This window comes from Botryllus schlosseri, chromosome 2 (assembly GCF_051294905.1).
Source record: "Botryllus schlosseri isolate E-star chromosome 2, Bs_hap1, whole genome shotgun sequence".
Classification (NCBI taxonomy): Eukaryota; Metazoa; Chordata; class Ascidiacea; order Stolidobranchia; family Styelidae; genus Botryllus; species Botryllus schlosseri.
This window is the reverse complement of record NC_137237.1, coordinates 36,640,192-36,666,026: the sequence shown is the minus strand read 5'-3', so window position 1 is coordinate 36,666,026 and position 25,835 is coordinate 36,640,192. Positions and strand designations below refer to the sequence as shown.

The 25,835-nt window shown below is 40.3% G+C and overlaps 1 protein-coding gene and 1 long non-coding RNA gene across 3 annotated transcripts in view; both read left to right on the top strand.

Moving 5' to 3' along the window:
• The first annotated feature begins 14,156 nt into the window (after nucleotides 1-14,156).
• LOC145434542 (uncharacterized) lies at nucleotides 14,157-14,933 on the top strand. Its single transcript, XR_013913449.1, has 3 exons — nucleotides 14,157-14,247; nucleotides 14,308-14,371; nucleotides 14,499-14,933. It is a non-coding gene; the product is annotated as an uncharacterized LOC145434542 (long non-coding RNA).
• A 1,954-nt stretch (nucleotides 14,934-16,887) lies between these two features.
• LOC145434532 (uncharacterized) overlaps nucleotides 16,888-25,835 on the top strand; it is a 37,019-nt gene continuing 28,071 nt past the window's right edge. For both annotated transcript variants that reach the window (XR_013913444.1, XM_080311879.1), the window contains exons 1-6: nucleotides 16,888-17,047; nucleotides 19,822-19,945; nucleotides 20,187-20,357; nucleotides 20,849-20,896; nucleotides 23,522-23,596; nucleotides 24,937-25,026. Coding sequence is in view for 1 of the 2 variants with exons in the window: in XM_080311879.1 (XP_080168005.1) it covers nucleotides 16,952-17,047; nucleotides 19,822-19,945; nucleotides 20,187-20,357; nucleotides 20,849-20,896; nucleotides 23,522-23,596; nucleotides 24,937-25,026 (604 nt within the window). In the remaining variant the exon portion in view is untranslated. The remainder of the gene's footprint in view (nucleotides 17,048-19,821; nucleotides 19,946-20,186; nucleotides 20,358-20,848; nucleotides 20,897-23,521; nucleotides 23,597-24,936; nucleotides 25,027-25,835) is intronic.

The following is a 25,835-nucleotide window of genomic DNA, read 5'->3' as shown; positions in this document are numbered from 1 at the left end:
ATCAACGTAAAAGAATTGGTAATTATTTTATACAATATATGGTATTTGTAGTTGAAGTATAGTAATAATTCTTATGATTACCGCACTTGTAACGATTCACGGCTGTAACTGGAATAATTAGAATGATGTAACTTTCAAATTGTCATGCATTTTACAACAACATTGTTCTCAATTTTCAAGGTGCTGACCATTGGAGGAAGAATCACCCTCAAGCCGGGAATTCACGATCCGTAAACGCGTCCGACTGTTTCTCTCCTCAAGCGAACGCGACAGAGAAGAGGAACGAAGAGAAATAAGGAGCAGAAATTGCAAGAGTGTGACAAGTCGCGTTCGTTCGCTTCAATGCGTATTTCCATCCGCGAAGCGCGAAGTAGTAGATGGGAAAACTAATGGGGCATTTGGTTAGCGCTTATATAAGGTTGCTCTGGTTGACTCCAGCGCTGTATTTTCTAAATGTTGCGGTGAAATAGGGGTGGTGTCATTTGGTATCAATATTGACTATTAAAAGACCATTTGTTAGTGGTCATGCATTTGTTCGGCCAGTATGCAGTAATTTCTGATAGTCACTTCCCGGGCTTCTGTTCTCTAACCCCGCATGATAGTTATTCTGCTTCTAGTAAGACTGTCGCTTTATTTACAACGTTTTGCTCTCTGTTAGGTCAATTACTTTCCTGGCTGAGTATCACTACAGCCTAAGAAACTGCACTAATTGTCATTTTAATGTCTTGTTGGTTATCTTGCTGTCAATCCTAATAATTTGTTAATGTCTATACCAGTGCAGCCACTCAAATGTTTTGTTCTCTGTACACAATATTGTTATGTCTTCAGCTTTCCAGGCAGAGTATCATTCCAACCTAATCCTTGAGCACTGTGCAATAACTGTTACATAAACATTTCTGTCACTAAATCCATGCAATCCGCTGACCTCAGTATTTACTTCCGTAATATGTTGATATTTGGGTGCTCTTGGTTTGGTCTATTGGTTATATAGTTTACTCATTGCAGAGAAATATTATCCACTCAGTTATGTTTTTTAATCCTCATTTTATTGTATTGTTAGTTGTCTTGGCTTTTTCAATAATGTCAATTCTAATTTGTTTCCGCTTCTCCAACTCATTTCATGTTATTATCTGTTTTATGATCTTTATATAATACAAGGTAATGGGTAGTGGATACCATTGCATATGTGACGGCATGATATTATGATAAGGTATGCCTAAATAGGTGAAGCAGAGAGGAGTGTTTCAGGGTGGTCTTTTAACCAGCGTATCTACATCCCACGCGCTGATAAGAAAACGCTGTAGTATCTGCGTAATATTTACATTAATAAAATATATAGAAAAGACATTGAATTGAGTCGACACAAAATCCACCTTTCTACTACTCGCCGACCTCTCATATCTACCAAATCAACTCAGCTTTTCTACATCTTTGGTCTGTAAATTGTTTGCTGGGAGAAGCAGTCCACGTTCGAGGCAGCAGGGAGAATTTATTGCAGGGCTCATCGACGGCATAAAGAAAATTGAAGTTACCGACAATGAAAGGGTCCTGCCCTGTCTACCACACCAAGTGGTGCAACCTCGTAGGCAGGACAGAACAAACATTTCTTGCTCTTTTAAATTTTAATATTATCAACAAGAGTGATACATATATATATGCTACTTTATTTGCAGCTCAGTGAATTGATCGAAAAACACCGGGGTGGGCTGTCGAACGAGTGGACACCTGAGTAGATACAGAATATCAAAGACCGATTCCAATCCATATCTCTCCGATACAAAATGGACGTCACTTTCAGGCGCATTAATGACGAGCGCTTGTCAGGAGCAAAGGTTTGGAAGATTGAAGAGTTTGAAACCATCCGACAGTTCTTTGGACCCATATGGCTTGATGTTTCCCACAACTGCGACGGTCGAAGCCGATTTCTCGAGAATCAACTGGAAGAAGGGTCTCTACCGGGCGTCACTGACTGATTTTTATTTGGAAGGCATTCTCCAGGCCAAAGACATTGTGAAGAAAGTATTGGAAAGTTAGATCAAGATCACTGATGATGTCGATGTGTTGAAGGACATGAATACATGATAATAAGTATAACATACTTTCGGTGAAGTTTTCTAGTAGTATTAGGGCTAAAAATAACCTTCATTTCTTAATTTTGGAGATTCTCCAAAAATAAAATTCGAAAACATCCAAAACTAAGCTATTTTCGTTATTTTTGGAGAAATTTAAAAATAAACAGGCCTGGCCATGACTGATCGGAGCAGAGATTATAGCGTGTGATGTCTTGTGTAGTCCGGCGAGCATAATTTATTCCCATCCCCTGTAGTTCACGATGTAATCACTGAGATACATCAATATTTCGCCTCAACTATTGAGCTATTGATCGAAGTCCGGTATGTATCCGAACATGAGTTTGTGATACGTTCGTTCGATAAATAAGTCCAATTCCCCGTAGGGAAATTTCATAGATCCAGTCCTGATTTTTTTCCGTCAACTACAGGACGAAAATAATTCCAATTTGAACATTCCAAAGTCTGAAGTCGTCGTCATTCACTTATAATTTTCAAGTCCGGAGTCCAATAAGATCAAATAAGTTCCGACGTTATTTTGTGATAATCAGTTGGCTACTTATTCCTAGATTCTGTTTGAACTCGTTAGTTCAAGCACAAAGAATTACCAAAATGTACATTGTACAATTGTACATCACAAGAGCACGATAATCAGTTTCGAACTTTTTGTGGCGAGATAGTATGTAGTTTGTATATGATCCACAGTTGCAACACCTACTCGGAACGTTCATATATCGGGCTAACTTTGCCTATATTCCGGCGCCGAAATCCTACGGAGGTGTTGGAATTTACATTGAAGAAAATATTCCATAGGATAGTTGTACGCACTACAATCTAAATGTCACAGGTTGCGAGGCGATATGGCTGGAAATTGATCACCCAATTGGAAGTCACAAATCATTTCTCGTCGCTGTATTATATCGTGATCCCAATCCCATCGAAATACGCCAGTTCACAGAAGCGTTAAAACACTCGATGGACAAAGTCAACAGTGAGAAAAAGATCTGTTTTATTGCAGGAGATATAAATATAGATCTTCTGACAGGCAGAGAAACTCCAATGCCTTCAAATCAGTCGGTCTTTTGTCAAATGATATCGAAGCCAACTATAGCTAGAAAATCAAATACTTTGATCGATCATCTCTTTGCGAATTTGCACGTCATGGAAATCACTCCATTTGTTATGTCTTCTAAAATCAGCGACCACAACCATATTGGTTTCCTATCGCCACAGCAGCAAAGAATATACCTCCCGAACCTCACCAACTCAGCAGACGACGTGAATCAGTAGACGACGAAGCGCTCCGCAACGCTGCGTTTGATGAATTTCAACTATCAGCCCTCCCTTCCATCTCGACAAACAGCTTCAACGAAAAATGTGGGGAGTTTTTGTCTTCCATCAAATCCCTGCTTGATCGATTTGCACCTTTTTCGCAACAATGCTGTCTGGCGAAACGAGAGAGTAGCTCAAGAGAAAAAGAGCCAGACAGCATTGTTCAGCATTGTTGCGTCCCAATGCCAATCTCCATAACAATGAACAATTCGAGGCTGATTGTGGGAGTTCCAGGGCCACGAGCGGAATAAAATATATATTTTCGTAATCAGTGCAGAGTCAGCTTTCGATTGATACACGTTTTACCAAATTTAATGCTCAGCAAGCTGGTCAAAAATGACCGTCAAATTGCCTGTAGCCAAATGGAAATTGTGACGTGTTACAATTTCACTGAGGCGTGAGATTTGCCTGTGTCGACACCATATAGGACACTATGGTATTAGGGTTGTTCAGAATTGGGCGACTTTCAAAAAGACGTGATTTCCAGTCCGTTTCCCATGCCTTATGCCGTAACAAGGTATTCTATTTCTAGCAACTTTTTTCTCTAACTCATATCCCTTGCATCTGTGTGCAGTGCATGTTGAGCTGGCAAAATATCGGCTGAAAATGGAGGATTCCCCTAAAATTTGAGTGCTGCGATTTTACCAAGCCTACTGAAATGTCATATATGTCACGTTTTAAGCAGCTGTTGTGGTTTGGGGTGATGTTAAACCTCACTGTAGATATTTTTCTGAGTTCGGGGCACCATGTTCATATTGCACACTGCCTTGGAAGTCCTAAAAGTCACCTAAAACTTAACATCATTTTGCACGATTCACCATGTAAAAGAATATAACTGCAAATGCACCGTCACACATTGCCATTGCCTAATTAGTCATTAAGGCAGACATCAGGTCTATATATTCATTATTTTTAATTCGTAGGCCTAGCTGCCGACTATAGTGTCACGGCCTATATACTTCTAGGCTACTTTGAATCACCACTGTCGTGGATCAGAAGGCGGGGAGGGATCGAGCATATATAGATTAACGTCCAACACTTGGGCAGGGATTCTGCAGTCGACATCGGTCGGACTCGAATCCGCCGCAACTCAAGTTCAAATTTATTCATAAAATTTCGTCACTTCGAAACAGCACAAGGCTGCGCGGAAGCGAGTGGCGCAGTTGGTTAAACACTGCAGCCACGACACCAATGGTTGGTGGTTCGAGTCTCGGCTCTGCCATGTTTCTATGTGTCGGAGGTTTATCTGGGCTCCTCATCGCCGAACCCGCTGCAAGTATAGCGCATTAAAAAAAGCTCAGAGGAAGAGAGAGCCGAACTCTTGAAAGATGGCAGGAAATGACTCAAGACAAGTGTACTGAAATATGTGTATGTGTAAGAAAATTACTGTGCGGGCGCACATAACCAAGTTGTTGAAAGCTCCAGTTATGAGTGTCAATAAAACAAACAAACAATCGCAAGACTGCAATACAATGAATGATAGGAAGATATCGAAACGACTAGGAGTAGTCTTGTATTGCGATGTTGATATTGAGCAGAGTGTAAAACGGCGGGTTTCTATACTCGCTGCCGATATTACCCCATTAACAAGTTATACAGCAGTAGCCAACGACCCAATCGCACGGATTTTGTGTTTACGATACAGTAATCATATGAAGTCAACATTGACCCCGTACACCGACTAGATTCTCTACATCAGACAGCGATATCAATTCCATGGATTGATAAAAAAGCATCGTTCGCTGACTATGTAGTGTATTCTGCTCTTGATGTTGTGTCATGTCGAGTCAAGCTCACAGCAGAAATTCACTAAACATTCACAAACGGAAAGCTGAATATTTCGAGCAAACTTTTGTAAAAAAGCAAGTAAACATTTTGAGAATATCAAGGCGCATGCTCGTTTAGTGTTGATTTTTTATGCTGCCAGCGCCATGCATAGAGTGGCCCGCAGTTGAAATGCAATAAATTTCAATCGAAGACGTTATAATGAAGTGAAAATTTTAATATATGAAAAGGGTTCACAGTGCAGAACCTTCCAAGGTTCGTTTGTGAACGTGAACCTCAAAATATCTTAGGTTCCCACACAGAACGCGAACGTGAACCTCACGTTCACACCATCCCTAGTGGCTACTATATGATACTGTGTGCCACCTCTATTTTAATACTTGTTTGTTAGATTAAAAAGGCATTACGTCCATCGGTCAGCTGCTAAGCAGATACTGAATAATAAGCACATCGGTAACACAAATCATATAAATTAAATATCGTGCGAATGCTAAACTTGTGCATCTACATATATTTCGAGCTCTTTCCAAGCAAGCGGCTTGTTTTACAAATAAGATGCATGGGTTCGGTATCTATCATTGGTACCTATCCGTCTCGCCTCTGCGGAACGGGCTGCGCATACAGTACAAATTATAACTACACAGCTACAGTGCAATACATGAATAAGTTAGGCGATTTACTGAAAAAAAAATGTTAATGGATTACACGAGAGTATTTCTTCGTATTGCGACTGCGACCGGGATAGAAAGATCCCACGCAATCGCATCGCCAGGTCAACCAGTGAGATTAAGCCACTGTCTATAATGCCTTATTCTAGAAATATTATCGACCGACGAATAAAAATAACCCCACGCCTGTTATTCGTTACGCAGGTCACAGTTCAGCTCATGATATTCGGATTGAGCGCTTGCATGTTCAGCACAGTCACGGGGAGATTAGGCAAACATTTGCCAAGTCTCGCGTTCGTCTTCTTTGCCGCTACCATCCACGCTGTAATTTACACTTACTACCTATTTTGGACACCTAATGCTATAGCAGCCAATGGTCATTACTCATGTAACGCACGGTGGTGGCCAAAGTATAGACATCATTCGTACTCAAGTTGAAGTTGATGTGACGCCGTCCATTTTTACCAAGTAAAAAAGTAAGTATTCAAGACCTAGTGTTGCCTAAATAGCTGAAAACATTCAAGTATAAGTAGCAGTTTAAAAATCATAACCGATTGAGGAAGCAGTGCAAGTATAGGCAGAATATACTTAAAGTACTTCGAAAAATAAAAGAGCACCATTTCTGACCACATCTGGTTATGCATTACAATAGAGTGCAGGAGCTCAAAATCAACTGTGTATAAACAACGGAGCTAAAAGATCAAAACCTTCGAAACATGATTTTCATTCTAGACAAAACGATTATGATAAATATTTAATGCAGATCAACTGTATGGGTCGAGTATAGGAAGTGCCTCGTACTTACGATTCAACAGGGTTGTATTGCTCGTCATATGTTCAACTGAAGCACTTTCAACAATTTTAGCGATACAAGCACGAACCTTCCCTGATACCCTGGATGTATACTCAGCAGTATGGCTGTTTTGGTTAACGCTTGGCATTGGGTTGGAATTTGCGATAAGTCCGCTGGTCTGCGTCAGTACCATGATTGTCGTTCAGTTGACACTTCTGGCAGTCGCTGTGGCAGGATACGGTAAGTGGTAGATTTCCGCTCGCCATATTATTCGACGATACCTCATTCAAATGATAGGTGATATTATATACCCCACAATATCTAACATATATATATATACTAGGGTTGCCATACGTCCGGAATTTCCCGGACATGTCCGGAATTTCACTGAAAAATATGCGTCCGGGAGGAATTTCTAAAATATGCCTAAATGTCCGAAATTTTGAAGGCTTGAAGCAGGATCAAAAGTTTTTCGTAAATCAACACAAACAATATTGTTTTCAAGCAGATTTATGCTATTCAAAATTGTCCTTAGCGCTGCGCGCGAGTTAATGCAACGTATAATGATATTAGTATGGCCCCAAGTAGGCTACACCCTCGGCGAAAAATACAATCAAAATAAATATAAATAACCATCATTTACTGAAATAAGTCCGATTGTAATCGCAATTATACGCTATCGGTATATTCCTAAAGTTGGTTATTAAGGCCGATTGGATGCTTCAGTCACAGACAGTGGTACCAAATCTTGGGGTCGTTCGCCTTTGTCTGGGGATCGCGATTAGGGCTGGGCAAAATGATTCGAGTACTCGATTCGGAATCGAGTACTAATTTTAATGATTCGAGTCGAGTAGTAAAATACGACTTTTTCGAGTACTGAAATTACACGCTTCTCTCCAATTAAAGTTAATTTATCAACGAAAATTATAGTTTCGATACTTATTTTCACTTTTTAGGCCTTGACACCTTGATTGGAAGTGTCGTAACATAGGAAACATATAGTACAAAGCTACGAAGGGTACTGGACGTAGCACATTTCCGAAGTCATGATTGTCCCACAACATTGTCACCAAGTAGAATGAAATCGGTATTGTCGAAAAAATACCAAAGTATCTTCTATGAGATGAATAAAAGGCATTATATTCTTTGTGGGGGCATATACGGTACATATTTGAACTTTGACGCATTACATTCAGTTATGAAGTCATAATGAGCGATACTCGATTACTCGACTCGACTCGAAGCATATTACGTGATTCAGAATCGAATCACTCGGGTACTCGATTTTGCCCAGCCCTAATCGCGATGAAGTTGGACGTAATCAGCTTCCTAGGCCGTGAGTAAGTTTGGGCAAGCTGATTTTTTTAGTAATCAGCTTATCAAGTTTTGAGCTTTGCCACGGAATATTTTCAAGTGGGAAATGAGATCGCGACAATAAAAGGTTGGAAATCACCGGATGTGCAACCTGCTGGTGCATTCTATACTAGCCTAATATATGGAAGAATCAATATTATTGACATCATTCATTCATAAAATTTAACAGCCAAATGCATATAGTAAGTGCCCGAGAAGTTACATCGACTACCCTGTGGTGGGCCCAAGATCAGTGCTTTATGGGCGGAAGGGGCCAGAAAACATGTTGTTTCGGACCTGATTAAAACACAGAAACAGATGGCCCCACCGACCTAACAGTATAACAGAGCTGTCAAACACAATCATGACAGGCCAGACATGGCCCGCCAGACGATTTCATCCGGCCCGTGGAGGAATCTATTGCAGACCGTAGCAAGTAGCAATCACCAGAGCTCACATTACAGATGGCCCATTTCATGACCTATGTTGCACTCCATTCCTGTATAGTATACCAGGGGCGGCCAACCCGTGGGCCGCGAGAAGGTTTTGAGTGGCCCGCGACGTAATTCTCGAAATTAGTTATAACACAAAAATTAATTAGGCAGATCATTTATTGTGAACCGGCAAGGCTAAAGTACTATTCCTTATCTGTACTTTCCAACATTAGTTGATTGATTCACGTTGATTACGCTCACTCTCCTTACCGAAATATTCGATATTATGCCCAAGAACCGATTAATCAGGTCCTTGCCAAATGAGCCTAGCGTTATGAGATTCGACCCGCAATATATGTCAGTAACATTATTATTGACCGAATACGTTCATAAACTTTTAGAAATTTTCGCAGTGGTTGGGACCTGAGTGCACTGCACACTGACTTTTCATGACACAAGTGTAATCGATGTTGGCGCGTTACTAATAATATAGTATTGTTTTTGCCGTTACAAATGGTTATTAACATCAAGTGGCCCGCGCAATGGTTCGTAAATCTCATGTCACCCTTTGGCCGAAAAGGTTGGCCGCTCCTGGTGTATACAGTCGATGGGCAATGCTTTGCTAGTATGACGTCAGAATGACGGCCAATGTGCTACACCTCATTTTAAAATCCGCTAGTGGGCGCTAAAGAGTGTCCGGAATTTGCTTCACAAAAATATGGTAACCCTAATATATACCATATAACAATCGCTTTTCCAAACTTAACCTGGAAAATTGAGATCGCATGAATATCCAAACGCAGACTCGCATAGTAAAAAAGATATAGGAAGATACGTGTATTCATCTCTGGAAAAGTATTGATGATTGTCGGTTTTAATGTGGAGTTTCAATATCGGTGATACCGAAAACACGTGATCAGTATCGTCTTCACTATAGCATGGAAGTATAGACGCCGAAATTTCTACCATAACATTTGGCTAACGCTAGCGCAACCCTATCATGTTATAGCGTGCTCTGTCGTGGGCGCGCGTTCTTCTTGGTCCGCGGCTCGGTGTAGATAACGTTGAGACGTTAGCATAAGTCCTTTATTAAAACAACTAAAAAACGACGGCGATGTTCTTCGGACGGTTACTAAAAGCGACTGCCTCGGACGGTGACTAAAAGCCGACTGCGACACAAAGGTTGGCAACAGCAACGAGTAGCCTATAGAGGCATAATCAGCGATAGAGCGAGGGTAATTAGAGAATGATCAATCAGGGCACCAGAGTAATCAATGAGCGGTACGCTACAAGGGCCCCCCTGGTTGGTAAAAGCTTTAGGATATTATAGAAACTAGACACAGCGATTTAACTACTAAGTGAAGTACTCTACAAATATGACACGGTAGTGGTTACAGATTAAGATTCGGACACGAATACAATACTAATGTTCTAACAACTAACGAAAGCGAGGTGGGTGTGGTGGCAAAGCTATGAACGACAAAATGATGCGTTTAGCGACAAATATGCACTTTGCAGTGTGAAAGGCTCAATAATGGACATTTATGACAATGACATACGAAGAGATTAATAAGCCTTCAACGTAACTAATACAAGTGATGACGGAAAAGACGAAGAGTATAACGGTAATTTTCCATCTTAATTACTGGTGACAACACAAATCATTCAAGTGACGTGGGGTACGAATAATACGGCCACTGGCATATTCAAAGCCAATCGGTTGAGACGTCATGCGGACAGTTATTCGTTCGAATTGTGAAAAAATATTTCAGTGCGGATCAAAACTTGATGTGGACAGAATAAACTGGATCGAGTGATGTACATTTCAATGCACGTGTGCGTAATTGTATAATCGTTTGGGACATGTGATTTTCAAGTCGAATGAAAGTTATCTGGAATCTGCACAACCCAGAAAAAGAGCGTTTGGATTTACTAGTGCAGCCGGTACAATCGCAGTGAATCGTGAATAATACTACAAGAGGGATTCACTAAATGGCGAGGCAACACATTCAAGTGCCATGCACAATACAGAGCTTCGATGGCGAAAAAGTATAGTTTGAGTAACCGGTGAGTGCGATTTTTTAGAATTGCGCGACTACAAGCGTTGTTTAATCCTATACGGTACGCAAGTAGGTATGGGCTGCGAAAGCTTTTGGGCGTAAGAGATGACGTCATAATTCGCTAACATAAATCGAAGTTAGTAATATCATATCACGTGATGATCAACCTTACAACAGTTTCGGGATATGTAACGTCTAGTCGTGACTGATGGCGTAAAATAACGATAAGAATTCATTAGAGTCGACTGAAAAACGGTCAATACGCACATTGAACAAATGAATGAATATGCAGATATTGCTAGGGGAACGTCTATTAACATCACGGAGCGGAATTGTTCGACAAGTACACTGGCAATGGATCAAGAGAATCCCTACATTGCGATTGCACTTCGAGCGTTATTGGACCAGCACGTTGACGTTGCACGAATTAACTCTGTCGTGCTCCATATTTCGCAAGTCGTGTCGTTAAGGTCCGTGGGAAGTCTAGTAGATTCTCGGATGCGTGAGCGGGTAATGTAAAATAGAAAGTCGGAAGCGTCTGCCACATAATACTGAGACGAAGAGCGTTTTCATTCGGAATATACCTATCAAGTTGATAGGTTAGTTGCAAGTCGTCGCTCGACAAGAGTGAGTGAAGGGGGGATCTGCGTTTGAGCGCATTTCCGCTGTTTCTGTCAATGTCGAGGTGATTCGATTCGGTTCATGGTCCCATCATGAATAATGGTTCCGTCGGTTGTGTAGAGTTTCGTTCGGCTCATCTTTCGTTCTACAGTTGGAATGCGTAGTGAGACAGCATAGCTGCTTCTATATCTACGTAGAAAAGCGAGTATATCGGTGTCGGGCGATCGCGGATATGAAGTTGCGAAGAAAATTCAGTGTACGTAGTCGCTGTGCTAAGGCTCGATCATGTCATCGTCGTGCTGCAAACATGCAAGTCTGCAATCGATAAAAGAAGTTGTACTTGGTGAAGTCTTCTGCATGCAGATTGGAGTTGTTCTGGAGTCTTCTATCAGCGGTAGGGCCTATGGCGTACCCAATCAAAATTTAACCGACACTGAAGCAATCGAAGCAATCCCGCTCGCTCAGCAGTTCAATTCGCGTTGAGTGGCGCCGAGTTGAAGCGTCGTACCAAAGCAAGTAGGCCTACGTGTGGAAAGGTCCGAATTCCATGTCGTTGAAATCCCGCATCCATGAAGACAAACTAACGATTCCTATCTTGGCAGTGCAAAACTCGTGTTCGCGTTCCGTGAGTTCATCACTTTCCATCGTTGATCCTGGTCAATCTTGCGGCATTACAGCAGTTCCGTCTACCGCGCTGCATTTCCGAAAAGATCACGTCAGCTATCACGTTGAATAGCGAAATCACGTCAGCTAGGATGGCTAGCGAAATCACGTCGGGGTCACCAAAATATAGCGTGCTCTGTCGTGGGCGCGCGTTCTTCTTGGTCCGCGGCTCGGTGTAGATAACGTTGAGACGTTAGCATAAGTCCTTTATTAAAACAACTAAAAAACGACGGCGATGTTCTTCGGACGGTTACTAAAAGCGACTGCCTCGGACGGTGACTAAAAGCCGACTGCGACACAAAGGTTGGCAACAGCAACGAGTAGCCTATAGAGGCATAATCAGCGATAGAGCGAGGGTAATTAGAGAATGATCAATCAGGGCACCAGAGTAATCAATGAGCGGTACGCTACAATGTCACACTTCTCGTTTTTAATTGTAACTGGCCTATGCTTGCGAAGTAGGCTATATTCACCCCAAAACGTATTAAGACCAATTTATCGCGATTATGAGCTTGAGTCTATTCTGTTCGCCAGCCAGGTCGACCTACGCGTCATTTGCGTATAATTGAACATGATATTAAGTTGATCACATTTCTGCTAGTGTAGTTCGGAATTAAGCTGACTTAGGGTGGATTGCACAGATGTCGATTAATCCCTAATCTCCGATTAAACGTCAGTAATCGGCTGGCTTCCGTGGCACAGATACCGATCTGCCACTAATCGGTGAATTTTAATCGGCCAAATGTTATCCGCCGAGCGAGGTGTCTAGAAAGTTAATCGGCTTCGCGTTGACTGCGGTCCGGGCTGGCTATAGGTACACTAGTATTTGGTATTGAGATGGTGTTAACTGGATGTTCTGACGCGCAGTTGCGGTATTAGCTGAAAATATTGTACTCAGACACTACTACAACTGTTGGCGCATATGATCGGCGTGGGCCTACCACAGCCGATAGTAACTTATGCTATGATTATTGGTATGACATTTTTTACAGACTGTACACTGTACAGAATTCGATAGTATACTTTGGAAATAAAATACGAGGACGGAAAATTGCAACAGACAGGAAAAGTTTAGAATAATTGAATTGATAGAAGAATATTTTGAAACCAAGGAAGACAAAAAGACTGATGTGTGATGGCAAAACAAAAAGATGCGGCCTGAGATGTAATCAGTAAGAAATATGCAGCTATGAATACTGGTCCTGCGCGTGCAGCCGTACAACTGGCCAAATCCAGAATGTATTGAAAAATTTGAAACGAAAAGCAAAAAAGATATATGCATCACGACGCGTCGAACGGCCCAGACCTCCAGATGACGAACTCCTTGGAAAAGGTTTTCAATAGGTAATTTTACTGGCAGTTCTTTAAAATTCGCAGTAGGAGATGTATTGTTTCCATCTGTGTTTATCGTGACTCTCTGCGTGCTTCATACTCCCGTTTTCACGCTCGTTTTGAACTGAATAGACAAATTTTGATGATCATGAAAAACATTTTTGTAATGCCCAACAAACTAACCATATCCAGAGACTGTTGCACGTCATCAGCTATACGAAAACGACACATGGGGAACACTGCTCGGCAAATTCCTAATCTGAACCACTCCTTGATCAATCTGCAATTGATTTTTATAGCACTGGTATATTTATTATCACTTTTCAGACCTTATTCCATCTCAAATTGAATGTTTGAAACATCGGTATGACTACGATTGCGTATTCGATAGTCACACGAACAATGGTGAGTGCATTTAGGACATAAACTTTTTTAATATGTTACAACCAATGCAGAGGAACTTGCATCCAATTTTAACTTGCAACAGTCTGGCTTTGCTACTGTGCAGTGCAGGTGCCTGAGCAGTATCGTTGGCCATATTATTGTTAGGCTTGCAACTTGACTTGAAGATTTGACTTCGAGTCAGGATTTCTCATACTGTATGTCATATTGAAGCAGTGACTCGAGTCAAATCCATTCATCCTATTCCAACTCGAGTCAAGTCATGATTTTAGTCATCCATCCTTCCTATATGTTTCGCGAGGTTAAGATAAACCGTGAAAAAATAATTTGAAAGTAACTTTTCTAATGTATTTCTAACTAAAATTTTCAAATAAAATGTTTATTCAGATGCATATTCCAAAGATTCAGTTTGCACCTTCATCATCGACGAGGATGTGAACACAGAGGCTGGTTCTTCATGTCACAACAGCGATGGTAAGTTGAGGTACTAATTTGAAATCCATATGAATCGTGTTGGTACTAACATAGCTACACGAATACTTCAAATAGAACATTGCGAGTTGTTTTGATTGACATTAACATTGCTCTATTGAATTTGAACTCTATTGAATCAATACAACTGTTGTTAACCATAGTTTTCTTGCAGCCAATGAAATTGCTGCCCTTTCGTTGTTGATGGTGATGTGACGCTTCCTTCAGTTCCCTCGACAGACTTCAGGATAGAACACCAGACCGGTAAGTGTTAGCATACAATGATGGTGATGCAACCCACAGTTTATTCATTACTACATTCAGACATGCAAGATGAAACAGAGAACACAAAAAGCTCAACGCCAATTGTCTCGAAAAAGAGAGCCAGGTGTGTTGATGAAAAAATTCTTATTTTAACTATAATGTTGGTGATCAAAATGTGGTGTTCAGAAATAAGCGTCCTGGAAATGGCAAAGGAGCAGCATGATATCAGAATGAAATATTTTGACTTACAGATGCATATCAAGTACCAGAAACTGGAAATGGAAAAAGAACTGCAAAATTGAGAAGATACACCAACGAATCGAAATAGCACAAAAACCAGACTTGGACAACTAGTTAATTGGCTGTATATAATTAGAATAGTAAGTGCAACATGCCAGCAATATATTTCTAACTTAATTTCTGGTTTTGCTGAAAATTCTACAGTAGAACTCTACAATACTAAGCGAGTTGTGCAGATTCAATTTCCAAATTTTCACATATTCAGTAATCCCTATTCTGATTTAATTGAAAAATAACCACCGTGTCTATAATTCTATTCTAATTTGTAAAAATATGCAGCCATAATTATCATCATAGTCTAATTTTGAAAAGCTGATTTTCTAGTTGTCCAATTCTGACTACAGCATAGGCTACTGGATCTCGTAATAAAAATAATTGACGAGGAATTGAATGTGTGGTTATTGTGTTCAAACACGAGATGAAATACTCAAGACATTCCAGAGAAGTGATTTTGAACAATCTGTCTGCGCTGAAGTCGTGCTCGGTTGTGCCGTCACGTTATCGGTGTCGCTAACCTCCAGGGTATATTCCAATGGATTGATTTGCTCTGTCTTTGACCAATCTACTGGCACTCTCTCTTCTGCTAGGCTCTCTAACATCTGGAGGGTAGCAAGAACATCGAGGTATGGATCCATTGTTATTCTCAGTCGATATTGCACTATATTAATGTAGCTCTCTATAAAACAGGTTGTATTGAATTTTATGGTTGACCAAATTCTTGATAAACTGAAGTGGGGTTTGGCTGTCAACAAACAAGATTACTCGAATGGGTAACAGCAGATAACTTTGCATTGCAAATTGTAACATAAATGTATTACAGCACTTGAGCACATGTATGCATATGACTTATTATATGATAACATCGTCACATTGCACAACAGTTAGATCCTTGCAATGGCTGAAATTTACTTCTACACTCCTGCAGAGCCAATTGTCATAGGTTTGGAGAAATCAAAATCGTATGCAAATGTGTGTGTATGAACTCAATTTGTATATAATCACATTGGTGAAGCGGCTATCATGACTAATGCATCAATAAACGGAAAATAAAATTATATCTGAAAGTATCTATCTAGTTCTAGATATCCCTGAGTAATGAGATAAATGTCCTGCAATATACGAAATTTGCAGTAGAGTTTCTGGCACAGCAATACCGGTATAAGACGATGATTTTGGTACGCTATTCCTACAATACCTCTTTTCATAACCTCAAAACGTTTGTTCTGGCGGGTTCTGACGTTCATAACCTTACACTGTGCAGTAGCAACAGTTTAGTTAGCTGCTATACGCACATGACATCGACTAAACATTCATATCTATGAAGAGCGCATCTCTCCCTTATGACGACACAGTTCATATCGCCACCGACCGAAAACAGCTGATTGCTAACGTACGTCATTTGCGTCGATTTGCGTCAGTAATCCGCGATAAGATAACTCACAGGCGAATCCGTATCTGTACCACAGAGTCACCAGGTGACCTTGATCGCTGATTAAATTATCGCCGATTAAGGCAATCGGTGATTACTTTTCAATCGGCATCTGTGCAATCCACCCTTAGTCATTTTGTAAACGCAACCCCAAAATCGTCGACGTTCAGAAGTCGAGCGCAATCATTTGGTTCGCAACATCTCTATACCTGCTGAGCTTACTCTTGGTCGACTATATGTGCCAAGACACGTTAGCAGCAGTCGGAAAATATCCTAACGTTTCAACCTGATAATTTTGAACTTTTCGAGTATCAGATATCCTAATATATCTAAAAAATCTGAAAAAAACTTTCATTAAAATTAAGCACAACATTTTTCACGATTTAAGTGCAACAAAAGCTTGTCCTACTTCAAACTTTTTTTAGACAAGCCCCCTTTATAATAGTGAAAATTTTCACGCCCCCCTTATAGCCATATCAAAAATAAAAACCCGTGATCGTAGCATAAAATATCCACTTTCCTTCCTAAATTAGTTTGTGGAGGTCGATTATGACCGTGATAAAGGTAGCTATATTTTCCGTAAATAGGAAATTTTATTTTCCTAAACTAAAACTTGTTTGCGATCAGGTTCCAACCAAATGACGCTCCTTGTTGCCATGATTTATTGAACAGATCAAGGACAATGTTGGTCAAAGAATACTTCATAACCGATCTGGAACAACACAAACTCCACGCGAGTAAGGCGAATTTTGATAATCACTTCCACTCTGATTCAAAGAATTGTTTTCGTTACTTCATGTCGGCCGGTTGGTACTCAAATTCATATACCTGATTGATGTTTCCTTTCTTCCGCTCTTTCTTATTGTATCGCGATCATACGCACATACGATGTAAATAACTTTCCCCCTGGAATAGGAAGCATTAACTCTTTGTCTGAAGTAAGTCAAAAGTCATTCTTGTGTGCAGTCGGGTTTGATGGTGAAATTGATGGTTCCCAAGTCTTCGGCGAAGATCCCGTACTATGGTATCGTGCGGTGCTATCAAACGCTGACTGTTATGTTCGTTTGCAACGTGCGTATAGATAGTGAAACCTATGATAGAGTGATGTATGTTGAGTTGTATAACACTTGGAATGAAGTTAAGTCCAGATATATGTTATGAGCAGCCTGCGAGCCGCTATAATAGCGTTACCATATTTTGGAATAGGGAAAGGAGGACACTTTCACCAAATCATGAAAGTTAGTTAATCGAAACTTAAAACAGTCGATTGTGCAATATTTACTGGATAATTTGTTGAGTTGACTAATAAAAAAAAGGTCACCACTTTTACTCCACTACCGATTTACCCATTTTTTACTATGATTTTGTGATGTTGACTAAAAAAGGTCGTCACTTTTCACTTTCAGTCGACTCCAGAATGGCGCGCTCGAACGTCCGTATTAGCTATTCTAAGTCATTTATGCTGATTTTCAGTTCATATTATTATAATTCAAGGTATTACAGTGACACTTGTAGCCTTTTAGGCTGATGTGCATCACGACATAGATATTTGTACAGTTTAGTGCAGACCTGGGCAAAGTGCGGCCCGCGGGCCAAATGCGGCCCGCGAAGCTATTCTGTGCGGCCCGCGAAAGCTTGCTTGGACTTTAAAACGTGAAATATACGCTTTGAATGACTAAAACCATAGGCTGTATCAACTGAACAGAAAATTCGTGTACTTTGAAGCCTGCCCATTAATATGCACGATTACGCTGCCTATGTACCTCGCTTACATAATCCAGATTCAAAATAAAGGCAATGTGGCAAAGTATGAGTGGCAATTAAAATAACAAGAAATTACTCTTTCCATATAGTTTAGCTCAAATATTCTTTGTTGTCATTGTTACATTACGCACAATACGGTATGTGTTTCAAATTGTTAGTGATACATTTCCAAACCCTTAATTCGTAAAACAATAAGTCAATCAGTGCTGGCGATTACTATATATGACTAATCATATCTTTCACCCATAACGGATGAACGGGCATGCCAAAAAAAGAAAACCGAAAACTGAAATTCGAAGAAAGTTTTATACTTTAAAGCACTAAACATTTGCATACTGGTGTCAGGGGCAAACCCGTCCTTATAGTTTTCGCTGAGCATGTCGCCGAGATTAAGGATTTTAATTGAATTCGGTCTTATGACGAAAACACGAAACACTCTGTCAAGGGAGGGTGAATTTCAGAGAAACTGCAAGCTTCGCTCAGCATCAACGCACACTGGTCGGAAGACAGCGACTAAATAAATGAGCTTTGTACTATTACATATAGGCTACATTTAATTGGAGGGATTCTCGAACAAGCATCAGAAGGTGGGCGCGAAACCGAAGTTGAATGAATATTTTTTTCGCGCTTCGCGCGATTAACTCCCCCGCTTTTAGATGATAGGTATGGCTCTGTATATTAACCGACTTTGATATTTCCGAATTATCTCATCAACAGCCATAACCAACCATGCCATCAAACTATTCGTTAAGATTGCTAGCACTTTTTCACAATTTGTGATATCATGATAAGGGGGCGCGAAATTTGTCACTATCATAAAGGGAGGAGTGCCTAAAAAAGTTCGAGAACCAGTGTTTTGGAGTCCTAATATAGAAGAACGGGGATAGGGGTTAAAAGAGAGGTAAAATGTATAATGTTTGGCCTACCATTGTTTCGAATCATGACGGCAAATAGATATTTTTATATAATAATTACCGTCACTTTTTCACACATTTACTGAGCAGCATGTATTAACAATATCATTTAGAAATTAAATTAAAATAAGCTGGAAAATATAGCTAACATTTTTCATTCGGCCCGCCAACGTATTTTCTACTTCTCATGTGGCCCGCGGAGGAAAATAATTGCCCACCTCTGGTTTAGTGTCATTGATTTCGTACAGTTCAGTATCTTCGAATTCATTTAGAGCAGTACCTTTCACTTTTTCGCATTCTTTTTCATTGGACGACTTTCAGTCACGCGCATTCACTCTTCAGACATTTTCTCTTGGGTGCGTTCATCTTCGTGTCTCGGCTGCCGACTTTTTAAAGCGTTTCTGGGCCTTTCAATGCATTTGTACAGCGGGATCGGCGATGAGGAGCCCAGATAAACCTCCAACTCATAGAAACTAGCCCAAACATGGGTTCGGACCAACCACCGCTGGTGTCGTAGCGCGGTGGTTTTACGCACTGCGCCACTCGTGTCCCGCGCCGATATTCAGTTGAACCTGTCCTTTATGCTAGCTGTAAAAGCTGTAAAGGAGGACGAATCCCCAAAAAGGAGGACATTTAGGCGTCCTCGGAGGACATTTTCATTTTCCTGAAAAAAAAGAGGATAAATCCTCTTAAAGTAGAACTATGGTAATGGTAACCCCAATCCGCTATAATAACCAAGGTAGTGCAGCAGGCCTATTAAGGACTAGTCACGATTAGGTGAAATTTGCTATTTTTCAGTATTTGTTTTGTCGGTAAGGCGACTGCTGTGACACAAATTACCTTTAGATGTCTTGTCGAGGGAATTAATCTAATACCTAACCAGGAACCATGACCGGCCGAAGTCAATGTTACGTAGCAGTGTATCTGTGGATATGGCTTCTAAAGAGTGTAACCGAATAACATCCTGTGAAATTCTATTGAAATTTTTCCCTAGAACGTGGATACTATTTCATCAATTATTATTGGTCTTACAACTTTAGAACCTATACCAGCTGAAGACTAATCTCATGCATTGCGGTCCCAGTGCGAACTTACCGATTTTTCTGCATGGTCACTGTGCTCTACTGCGACTGCCAGTATATGTTATATCATCGTGTTCCGTTACAGTTTCGGTACGCAGTCACTCTGACCATCCCCAGTTATGCAGAGAATTATTGTGAAAATGGATTAATTGGACAGACAGGGGATTGTATTTGCCGGCCGGGATATACTGGAAAGCTATGTGATTTTGGTATGGGCGTATTGTATCTCAAGTAGCCTACGCATATGAATAGTGAGATATGTGTGAGATTTTTATTGAATTCAGAAAGCGAATAAAATGGATGGTCTCTTTTTATTATTACTGTTGTATAGAGTTAAGAAAATATTAATTGTGCGTTTGTATCAAAGTGAATACAAATAGCGAAATAGGCCCTACATCAAATTCAACTACTTTTTTCATCAGTGGGATTGATCAGAGACTATTTCTACAGAAATTGTTCGATCACTGCCACAGGATGCATCGACCTCTGCCGTGTACCCTTCACGTAGAAGCGAGGAATCTGGCAGTGGGGTGGCTAATGCTTGCATCTACGGAATCCCAAGTATCAATAAGACTTGCATTTGCGATTATGGCTATAAAGGAAAGATTTGCGATATTATATGTGAGTGGCCTACGCTAAATGCTAATGCATTGATTCTTGTTTTACTGTGCTAAGTAAAGTAAACTCACCATAATTGATCGATAAAATCAGTACTTCCCATATGTAATCGGGCACTGAAGAAATGTATACACTGTGGCCCCTAGGCCAAATATGGCCCGGCAAATCAATGTGAGAGACCCGGAAGAGTCATGATCGTTTGAAAATGAATACCTATCATCACAGCCAGTCTCCACTCAGGAAATGTGGCATGTATATATAGGGATGGTGCGAACCCCTAGATAGTTCCGGATCGTGTAAACACGAACTTCAATAAAAGGTTTGGTGTGAATGGGAACGTGAACACGAAGCTCTGACGTCACGTGAGGCCACGCTGGTAATTTCACAAACTGCTCTGAGTTTCGCGGAACTATTCCAATTGATACTATCATAATACAGCCACACACCCAGAGCCACCTTGAAATTGACTCGAATTTTCGTGTCTTTATTTTCAGTGACTGAAGGAATTGGCGACTCGAGGAGGGAATTTTCAGGAGATGGAGGTAATAGATGGGGAATTGTAAACATGATGAGCACTTCGATATAAATTGTTAATATTATGCAAACAAATATCATAAAGACAGAAAAAAGAGCAATATTGCATTTAAGGGGACTGGCAACCAAAAAACCTAAATTTCGGATGGCTACCCCCATCACCATGAAATTTTCACAGTTGCTGGATGTCGCTATGCTATAAACAAAAAACCAACAATTTTCGTTCTACCTTGCAGATTGTGGATTTTTTAGTATTTCAAGGACAGAAAATGCACCGACACGGGGAATGCAAAATCTCGATATTGTGAAGCCCTTTTTCCGATCTAACGTCTTCTTTAGGAAGTACTAGGACAGTACTGTGCTATGCTAAAATTTGAAGGATTACATGCAACCCACCTCGGAGAAATTTCATTTCGAAATTCAAAAATTCAAAAAAATCGCAAATTTTGTCATATATTTGCTGTAAGTTTGCTGTGACGTTCTGTACCTCTTGACATGGTAGACCTATGACTAAAAACTTTTAGCATAGCACAAGTCTGAATCTCAGCTTTTCAAAAAACCTTGAGTGACGCATTTACGACACATATTTCACACAAAGTTTTGGTTTGCCGTGATGCAACGTAACAAAATTTTACAATTGATAAAACGACTATCAAACACTTGAAACGTAAAAAGTCAATGAATAAGTGTTACCGATGTTATGATAAGAATGAGTGCCAGAATGCTAGAATGCCAACTGACAACAATCTAACAAATTTGTACCCGGAGATAATATAGATAGATATATTTTATAACTGTCAAACCATATATTTTATAGTGTCATCGGACGAAACATGCGATCTTTTGGTTGGAGCTTGAAAAAAAACACCCCCCCCCCCACAATCATCGAAGGAAAATAAAATAGAAATTTTGCAGTTTTTAGTTATTGTTTGGGTGAAAAATGGCCATAAGGTGACATCAGAGATACAATGTCAATATTTCTTACCACAAAAAATAATCAAAAACTTTGATTTTTTGGGTTGCTAGTCCCCTTAACTTCCTATGTTGATATTTACAACACGGATCTTTTGGTCTTGCATAATAATCTCTTGCTTTATACATATCGCTTTTGATGAAGCGTATTATTCAGATATTTTGATGAACTTTAATTTCAGTAGCCGAACATTCGAATGGCAAATCGAAATACTATGCCTCAAAGGGGAAGGTAGTTCATGTCGGGTTTAACGCCCTTGTGATACATAAGCTGTATGACCGGTAATTGGTGCATTTCCCAGTTGCAATCTCCGCTAGCACAATAAAGTTTAGTTCATTTATGGCTAAGTACTGATTAATTTTGTCTAAAGAAGCGCTTTTAACCGTCGCAATCCGCAGCATTCCGTGGTCGAAATCATACCTATGCTCGAAATATTGAATGAAATCTGTGTTGGCGGAGTCAAAGTGTCATGCAAACAAACTTTTGATCGTCATCGACTTATGGCCCAAGGAATATTTCGTTACTGCTGTGTTGGCTTTGAGTTTGTTGTTGCATTATTTCGTGAGCTCTAAAGTTGATGGATAGGTATAGAAATTAATAATTTCCTATCTAAAATCTGGGTAGACTGCAGCACGCACGTATTTTTAGGCGACCTGCCAAGAATATAGTGATTTATTATCTCAGTTGTTCATACTGGTAATTGAAACTTCGCCGGATATTGGTGGGATATAGTTTTATATTCGTGAACCCACGTTTGGTGAGTGTTCGCAAAAATGGATGAGGGCTCAGGACGAAAGGCAAGCGACGAAAATCTATTGTTTAACATGGAATCGGTGCAGAAATATATTTTACAGAATTACATAAGGTAACGCCTAAACGTTTTTGTTATCAGCTGCCTATACATCGTACTATCTCCAGGGTTGTAGCCAAATCACAAGTCAATCTCACTCATATAGTTTTGACTCGAGTCATGTCGAAACCTTTTCATTTACTACCGAGTAATGTCCAAGTCCTATTAGGAAGGCGCAGGGCAAGTCCGGGTCATTGTGTTAAAACTCGAGTTCCAGTCATAGTATTGACACTCTAGTCAGAGTCCAAGTCACTGTGTTCGTTCACTTTTATTCTTCGAGATCAAGTAATGTTCAGCTCGCCTTTTACATGGAGGCTTGGCTAATATCGAACACTCCACATTCGTAATACTCTAATTTTACTCACTCTCAACTGCTTCTGGTCGGGTTTTTTAAATACCATTAATTACATACGAAATACCAATAATTATTGTAATTATAATGTTGTAACTTTACTCTTCTTCGAGGTTGTAATGAAATGCCCGTCCTGGCCGCTCAAGTCTCGAATCATATAAGTTGTTCGAGTCCTGCACAAGTCAATTCAATACGAAAATTATATTATACGACTTGTGTTGTGATAAAAATTGTAGATAAGTTGCATTCTTGTAAAAGTATGGTAACGAGCCTTATGATTCACGAAGAATGAGTCACTTTCGTTTCTCCAACCACGAGGAATTGCCTCGGATATATTTGAGTTGTTTTTCTATTCGTAACCCGATCTCATTCGCAATAAAACTGACATCGGTCCAGCGGATGCGTGTTCTATAATGAGTTCGGTTAAATGTCACTTAGTGTGTGTCCGTACTTGACAGAGACCTCAGGATCAGGATATGGTGCCATCGCTTACGATTCTACGATTGCAGACGGAAAGGAGGAGACTACACCCCGTCAGTTGGAATTGTGTTTAAGTTCAAATCTAGGAGTTTTTTCAAATGCGTGGCATAAGTAGGTCAACATCCAACTTTATAGTGCTTGCAGCAGAAAAAGACTTGAATAGAAAATATATATCAAATAATATCACCCATTTTTCGATATTACGCATCGAAATCTTTTTCATATTATCTAACTACATGAACACGACTTGCCGACATTGTTATCGGTGTTGGGATCAAGTCACTACCTTCGAGCCACAAGTCGTCTCGAGTCAAGTCAAGTCAATAGATTTTTGAAAGTGACTGGAGTCAAGTCAAGTTACTCGATTTTGGAGGTGTCTCGAGTCAAGTCAAGTAATTCATTTTAAATCGAGGGATGAATATAGAGTTAAATGCAAAATGGCGGTGTACAGGTCACGAATGCGTAGTACTACTAAATTACGTAACTGTTGCATAACCTCAGTCTTTATTAATTCGCCAAAAATAGAGAATAGAATACGAAACCTCAGATAGGGGCAACGAATTGATGTGATGCATACCCAACTACTTATCCATGGGATTTAAGCCTGTGCCAATGCTTGACTAGTAATATAAACTTGTAAACTATATTCGAATTCGATTTAGATCATACAAGATATTTGATTAGGGTGATTAATGACTAACCGAGCATACTAATGACCAGTCTAGAGAACAGAGATAGATGCCTTGCTATTATATTACTTTACTACTGCGACAACGTACGCTGTAAGCGGTCAATAATTTGTGATAAAACAATGAAGGCGCAGTAAAACGCAAAATCATTGAATGAAGGAGATTTGTCGCTCTCACAAGTCACACCAGCGCATCGAGAACAATCCGAACATTTGTAAAGTACAGCGATTTTTATCGACAGCGATTACTTGATAACTTGAAATTGACTCGTAAATTTAGCTCCGAGTCACGAGTCAATCCGCATTTTTGAGACGCACGCCGAGTCAAGTCAAGTCACTTTTGCAAAATGACTCGAGTCAAGTCAAGTCATGCAAAAAATTTGACTCGAGCCTGACTCGAGTCATCCCAACACTGATTAATATCAATTATTGCAATGTCATATAGAGCTTATCCAAGTTTGGGCATTTGTTTCAAAAATCGCGAACTGCCTATGAAAGTCATATTTTGCTAAATCTGCGCATACATATCACATCTATGACATTATCTAAGGTTTTATTTTCGTAGTCGTCGAATCTCATCACGGTATGAGTCTCTTCCGAAAAATAATAAAAGCAGAAAAATATATGGAAAAATTCGGCGCCTTAATCCGAATAATGGTATCAATTGACTACTAAAGTTGACTGAATTACTCGCTTCCGTTGCAGTTTGGTCGAAGTCACGATTGGATAAATTACGATGGAAAATCATTCCGCGTCGCTTATACTCCGTGCCTTCGAAGTCGCCTGTGTCCACAGGTAAGGATATTCCTATTAGTAATTCGACGTGGTCAAGTAACAAAACAGATGAACAGCCTTAGTGTTTCGACATCTCTGGTCATTTGCACCCAGGGATATCTAGATATCCCTGCTTGCACCATGCCAATAATCCTATTTTATGATTCCAACTTATCGCACGGTCCGCTTTATTGTGCAATAGCCTTCAAGACACTGCTTACGAATCGGAGGTCGAGGATAGATAGATAAACCTCCAACATTTTGGAGGAATACTGGAGTCTATACCTCGGTCGGACTTGAACCGGCCCCACATTGGCGTATGGAAGTAGAATTCACAAATGCTGCTACTCTCCATTGCGAAAGGGCACTATACTCTATAGAGCAGTGGTTCCGAAAGTTGGTGCCAGCGCCCCCTGGGGGCATTCGCGAGCGTGAAGGTGGTGCTGACCATCAAATGGGGGGGGGGGGGCTCGCTATAAAATTGGGTGGTAGGGGGTGCTGGGAGAGCAAATGGGGCGGTGTAGGTTTAGAAGGCAACTGCTGCGTAGTGTTGAAACGATTGACGAAAAAAGCACCAGTAAAAATGAAAAATCGATCCAGTCAAGACAATTCAAGGTCGTCCGTCTATTTAATCAGCTGTACAGGAAAACTCCATTGCTACATAACAATGTTGATCCTGCCATCAATGGACTAATTAGCAGTCGGTGGAATCCCTAGAAAGCGTGATTCATAGTGTGCTGTGAAAACTACGAAGTATTTGAGCAGTTATTGCTCACTGCAAGGTGTGATGGATTTTTAAGAGAAACTGTATTGCGTGAGTTTATTCTCTA